At 41.7% G+C, this 6,756-nt stretch overlaps 1 protein-coding gene across 5 annotated transcripts in view; it reads left to right on the forward strand.

Moving 5' to 3' along the window:
• Positions 1-1,161, forward strand: part of opa1 (OPA1 mitochondrial dynamin like GTPase) — a 40,543-nt gene extending 39,382 nt beyond the window's left edge. For 4 of the 5 annotated variants that reach the window (XM_013999681.1, XM_013999700.1, XM_013999693.1 and 1 more), the window contains 2 exons: positions 636-709; positions 843-1,161. In XM_013999681.1, the coding sequence (XP_013855135.1) occupies positions 636-700 (65 nt within the window). In that variant the 3' untranslated portion in view covers positions 701-709; positions 843-1,161. The remainder of the gene's footprint in view (positions 1-635; positions 710-842) is intronic. The other variant, XM_013999688.1, reaches the window with a different exon arrangement.
• Positions 1,162-6,756: the final 5,595 nt, after the last annotated feature.

Raw genomic sequence — 6,756 nt, forward strand, 5'->3', positions numbered from 1 at the left:
GACTGTATAAGGTGGACATCATGACTGTGGAGCTGGACACGCTCCTACTCGATTAACACCTCAGCCACATTGTGCGCAAAACAACATTCTCCGTGGTTCCGCCTCATCTTCCTCTCATGCTGAGCTCATTGTTGAAGACTGTTTGTTTAGCACATTTGCCAAAAACAAAAAAATAAACCCTATAACCACTAAAATGTAACGTTACTATTGTTTGTTTACATTTTGTGAAGAAGGAAGTTGCGCTCCATGTCTTGTTCTGAGGTTTTCATGTTGATTCCTTTAGTGGTTCTTTGTGCAATGCCCCCACAGGTGAGGGCAGGAACAGGTTGTTTACAGGGTTTAGTTCAGTTGAGAAAGTGCAGTGTGAACTCAAATTGCACCAACAGAAAATGTAAACAAAGCTTGCAGTTTTGGTCCCCAATCGAACCGAGTCTACCAGATTATCAGGAGTGAATACGACCTTAAGCAGAGACTCCCCACTAACCCGGAGTGGGAGTCCATTTGCCCAACTAACACTCCAAAATTCCACAAAAGTTTCATCATGTATCTATACCTGTTGTTATTTAACATTTAAATGTTATCTTTAGGATATTTTTTAAATAAACTTTGACACATTTSCCTTCTGTATTTTGCAGAGAAAGTTCGTGAGATCCAAGAGAAACTTGAAGCTTTCATAGAAGCTCTCCACAAAGAAAAATAACATCTTCAGGTATTTGTTTCTGTGAAATGAAATGTATTTCTTGCTCCTAATTAAAACCGTGCCTGGTTATCGTGAAGCCTCTCTGTTTGTTCTTGACGCTTCATCTCTGCAGCGTTAACAGTAATACGTCTTTGTATCTCAGCAGACGGAATGCACTGAACAACAAAACACCACATCTGTAAACGACTGCCATCGCCCCCTGGCACCCCSCTCAACACACTCTGGATTTTATCTTCCTCGTACCGGCTTCCCATTCCTCCCACCACCCAGACGCTGATGGTGTTAAGGACCTGAGCGGAAGCGAAAGACGAAGGAARCGTTTTCTGGCTTTTTCTGTTTTCCTAAAATTTCTTTCTCTAAGACAAGAGAGGGACAGGAGCACAAACACYAAATAAACACTCAGTGCATAGAGTTGTTAGACATTTGTCTACGTCTTTTCAATAAATGAGGACTGAACTCGTTTTTCTCCCACTTTCATATCCTCAGCTGGTAAACAGTCATCATTTAAAAATTGGACATTATGAACTAAAAAACACCTGAAACAAGTTAAATATGGACATCCCTGTTTTACCACTAAAATACCCCCTTTTTTATTGGCTTTGATAAATATTATACTCATGTTTATCAAAATCACATTATGTCATGTTTCTTTTTGTTGGCCTGTTTCACAATATAGAGAAATGATGACAAGATGMGTTTTTATAAATTACAGTTAAATTAGGATGTTAGAAATTGAGATCCTAATCTGAGTTATATAATAAAAGTTATTAACTTTAAAAATAAATAAAGATTAAAATAAGTTGTAATTCTAAAAAAGTTATATAAAATGTCTTTTAGGAGCTAGTAAGGAAATAAAATTGTCAGGGTGATTTTAAAGCACTTTCCAGAGAGNAATAAAATTGTCAGGGTGATTTTAAAGCACTTTCCAGAGAGAGTTTTCTTCTTTGGATTAGATTATGAGTTATGATTTGTCTAATTTGGTCAATTGGATTTTTGTCAGTTTGTTTATTTGTTTGTTTTTTTGTCACCTCACGTACATTTGTACTCATCCTCCCATTTGGGCCTGCCTGATTATTAACCTCAAACATGAAAAGAATGATCTCACTTTGTCTTCAAAGTCAAGAAAACAACATTTGTTCTTCCTCCCAAAGTTCTGCTCRTTTCTCTTTCTTGTCTTTAGTAGATGAAGATGAAGTAGACCTTCCTCTACTTCATCTTCACCACTGTTCGGACCTCTCCGGTTCCGCCCACGCGTTGCTTCGAAACTCAAAAGTGATTAAATCTATTTGCCTGCAAAGGAAGAGAGGGATCATGCTGCCCGTGTTTGTTCATTCACTCTTTAATTCTTGTGTAAATGGTTTTCTGTAAATACATGAATATGATGTGCGTTCAGCTTGGATAAAGTGAACAGGCAGTCAGGGAGCCGCCGACACACGAGGACTCTGAAAACTGAGGATTTGGGTCGAAAACATGTATGTTTTAGAAAATAATGTGTGCATGGTGTTCCCCTGCAGATGTGCGTTATTTATTAAATATGTGTTTAAAATTAAATTGACTTGTTTTTATTTCAGTCTTTGTTTTTTTACTTTCTTTTGCTCTTTTGAGCGTACACCYGAAGCAACTTTTCTGCTGAATTTATTGTCTGCGTGTTTCTTTTCAGTGAGGTTATCAYTGTTAGCTGGCTGTTCAGCATCAGCACTTAACTCAAAACTTAACAAGTCTTAACGACTAATTTTCTTTAAATTAAAGGACTTTTCCAGCTATCTATAAAATGGAACATCTTCATACTAACATGCTAAACTAAAAATAAAAGTCTACTATTATTTTGTAGGCATGTTTGTAAGCTTGTTGGTTTAAACACCAATATGATTTAGTCTGTTTCACTGAGATGTAAACATGGCTTCAGGCTCCTCCAGTCTCATGACCCTGCTTTTTTAATCTTTATGAAATTGTAGGATTATACGTCTGATTTTGTTCTGTTCCTAATCTGCGGATGCTGATATTTTATCATTTATAGACTCTGCATTTAATCCATCAATAAATGATCCAACAACAGAACAGAAGCAGAAAGTCACCAAAAACTGAATCAGTAAATAAGAGAAACCCTGAAACAGAGAATTATTTTATCATTATCAGGTTATTGCATGACTGACAGGAAGCAATAAAAGTAAACAACTCTGCATGAGAGACATAAAAAACAGCTGACATTACAGCAAAATGATCTGATGACTCAAACATCTGAAGAGATTTAGTGCGTTTTTAATAAAATGCAGTCCGGAATACAGATTTTTGTTTGTACAAATTAGGATTAAACTGTCCACAAAGGAAGTCACTGCAGTAAGATTGTTGTAGAATTTTCTGTTTCCATGTATGTGTAGAAAAGATTTATTACTTAAATTTTTTATTGTAGATTATAGGACTTAGATGTTCTTTGTTCTGTCCCACATTTTCACTGGCTGCAATAAATACTTGCATGCACTTTTGCACAAGATGCATTTTCTCTGCAGATTTTTTCTTTTCACAAACTTGTGAAAGAAATAAAAATACTGTCTGTGAATATTTCATGTTTAGACCAGGGATAGGCAACTGGTGGCCCACAGGCCGGTGACGTCTGTCCAGCCCTCATTGGTGGGTTGGACAGAAGAAGCAGCTCTTAGACTATATGAGCTGCTCTGAGTGCTAAGTAATATATATTTACTGTATATATTAAAAGGCAGTTTTATATTTGTATGAGTGTATAGCCCTCTGTTGTCTTCTTCCATCATTTAAGTTGCCCAAGTTGTGACATCACATCACAGTCATGGAGGAAGTATTCAGGTGACACAGTTAGTCCATCAGATAGTCGAATCTTGGATTCAGGAAGAGCAGTGTGGTTTTCGTCCTGGTCGTGGAACAGTGGACCAGCTCTACACCCTCAGCAGGGTCCTGGAGGGTGCATGGGAGTTCACCCACCCAGTCTATATGTGTTTTGTGGACTTGCAGAAGGCGTTTGACCGTGTCCCTCGGGGACTCCTGTGGGGGGTACTCCAGGAGTATGGGGTACCAGGCCCGTTGATACGGGCTGTTAGGTCCCTGTATGACCGGTGCCAGAGCTTGGTCCACATTGCTGGTAGGAAGTCAGACTCGTTTCTGGTGAGAGTTGGACTCCGCCAAGGTTGCCATTTGTCACTGATTCTGTTCATAACTTTTATGGACAGAATTTCTAGGAGCAGCCAAGGTGTTGAGGGGATRCTTTTTGGTGACCTTAGGATCACATTTCTGCTTTTTGTGGATGAAGTGGTCCTATTGGCTTTGTCAAGTCATGATCTCCAGCTRTCACTGGAGCGGTTCGCAGCCGAGTGTGAAGCGGCCAGAATGAGGATCAGTGCCTCCAAATCTAAGACCATGGTCTTGAGCCGGAAAAGGGTAGGCTGCCTTCTCAGAGTTGGGGAAGAGGTCCTGCCCCAAGTGGAGGAGTTTAAGTATCTCGGGGTCTTGTTCACAAATGAGGGAGGAATGGAGCGGGAGATCGACAGGTGGATTGGTGCTGCATCTGCAGTGAAGCGAGCGCTGTACCAGTCTGTTGTGGTGAAGGAGGAGCTGAGCCAGAAGGTGAAGCCCTCGGTTTACCGGTCATTCTATGTTCCTACCCTCGTCTATGGTCATGAGCTTTGGGTAGTGACTGAAAGAACGAGATCGGGGATACAAGCGACCGAAACTAGTTTCCTTCACAGGGTGTCTGGGCTCTCCCTGAGATAGGGTGAGAATCTCAGTCATCAGGGAGTGACTCAAAGTAGAGCCGCTGCTCCTCCACGTCGAGAGGAGCCAGTTGAGGTGGTTCATCTGGTTAGGATGCCTCCTGGACGCCTCCCAGGTGAGGTGTTCCAGACATGTCCCACTGGGAGGAGACCCAGAGGAAGACCCAGGACACGTTGGAGGGACTGTATTTCTCAGCTGTCCTGGGAACACCTTGGGATTCCCCCAGAGGAGTTGGCCCAAGTGGCTGGGGAGAGGGAAGTCTGGGTCTCTGTGCTTAGGCTGCTGCCCCCGCGACCCGACCCCCGATAAGCGGCAGAAAGTGGACGGATGGACGTTTAGTAAAAGTTTGTAGATTTTTTAAAAATTCAGAAAACTTCATGTTAACTGAAGAGATGCACCTATTGTGTTAAAAACGTTCACTTTATTGAAAAACTTTCATAGATCAGATCAGTAATTTACACCAAATATTMAATTTATGTACTTTTTTATTTTTAATTGTTTTGTTGTTGCTTCAAACAAAGAAATCCTCTGTTTTTCCTTGTCTGAACATTTGTAAAACACTAAGTGAGCCTCCTTTTGATGTATTGTTTTGCTCTCAGCCCTGCAGACCTCTGTTCTCCGTCTSTGTGTGTTTGGATGGGATGCTGTTATTTTAAAGCTGCTGCTGCCGGATGCAGTGACCTGTGTGCTGATGAGCTGAGCCCTGTGCTTCAGGTCTGGGGCAAAAAGAAAATAAAACCCTCTGAGTATTTAGGTCTACAGGCTGTTATCTAGTCCCAGAGCAGGCTGAAGGCATGCCGCAGCCCCAGGCAGGCAGCTGAGGGTCTGACTGATTAATAAGTTGGAGTCCAGAGGTCCTCCACTCGCGGGCCTCTTCTCTCCTTTCACAGACGCCAGGCTGTTACCACCTCTCCACATTACCCAAAGGGCTGAACAGTGAGGAGTGATGGATGAAGAGAGGGGGGGACGGGACGACGGACTCATCCTCATCACCTGAGGCTTCACCTATAAAGAGAACTGCTTCTTGTTAAATTGTTGCTTTCTTTGCTGCTGTTGCTGAGTGAGAAAGCCCTAATGACTTTGTCGCAGCCTTGAAAAGTAAAGGGGTGTGTGTGTGTGTGTGTGTGTGTGTGTGGGGGGGGTTAAAAGTCAGCCTCCAGCAGAAGGCCTTTGTGTCATCAGAGAGCGCCTCTCTGTGAGGACGGAGGCCGGCAGCAGCACACGATGAGCCATTAGCATCTGCAAAGGCCGTCACGTTGACTAATAGCCAGCGACACAACGGAACAGTGGCGCGGTTTGTGTTTTTCCTTCACTCCTCTTTATGGTGGCGACACAAAAGCAGCCGGGCCTGACCTGTCAAATGTGCCGCAGCAGCCGTCGAGCACAAAGCAGCGTCACTTGTCACTCTGAAGACAAAAAAGAAAGGCCCGATTTTGTTGCTTCATTTTTTATTTATTTATTTATTTTTGTATCCCTCCCCACCTCATCACGGAGACAGAGTTATTTAGCAGGGGGCGTGGCAACTTTGAATCTGCTTTAGGAAGTGGCAGTAAGTCGTGGAGATGGGCGTTTTCCTGGCAGCAGAGGCGGTGTGAGCGTTTGCTCTCCTTCTTGTTGGTGCCACTGGCTTTGTTTCCTTCCTCTGTTCTGTGGTAAGGACATGATGTGTGACATGAGGCAGAAAATGAAGCAAATGGGCTGATTACTGATCATTACCTGGTCTTAAAAAACACCATGAAGCTACTTTAAAGGATCCTCTGCTGGAAGAGAAATTAACTGTAAACTGACAAAACAGCTGTGATTTGTTTTTATGCAGCGCTTAACCTTTCATAAAGTAAATCACAAACGCTCAACTATAACTGATTTCATTTTTGTTAATGATTCAAAATGGCTAATTGACCCTTATAAAACACAACATGTTTGGGTCATTTAACAGATATTGAGAGGTTTGTCTGGAAGTATACTAACAAACTGTGCTTGTTCTTTGATTAAAACTTTGCCGTAGCTAATTTAATGAACTCTGTCTGTTAGCAAAATTTCTCATGAACCACCAGTTTGTGTCTTATTTGAAAGAGTTTTTGTCTTTTTCTCTTTTGCCCACCGAACAGAGAGCAGCGGTGCAAAGTTGAGGTAGGGACCCCTTTTTGGATCATGAAACATGAAGTGAGGGTCTCCAGATGATTTCCAGACATCTATTCAAACACACACAAAAAAAGCTAATTAAATAAGTTTATACTTCTTCCTATTCTTTTGAACAGATAAAACACTACATGTTCATTATTTACTCAGTTACTGATTTGTGCGCACTATGTTTTAAG

This window comes from Austrofundulus limnaeus, unplaced genomic scaffold, assembly GCF_001266775.1.
Source record: "Austrofundulus limnaeus strain Quisiro unplaced genomic scaffold, Austrofundulus_limnaeus-1.0 Scaffold8, whole genome shotgun sequence".
Lineage (NCBI taxonomy): Eukaryota > Metazoa > Chordata > Actinopteri > Cyprinodontiformes > Rivulidae > Austrofundulus > Austrofundulus limnaeus.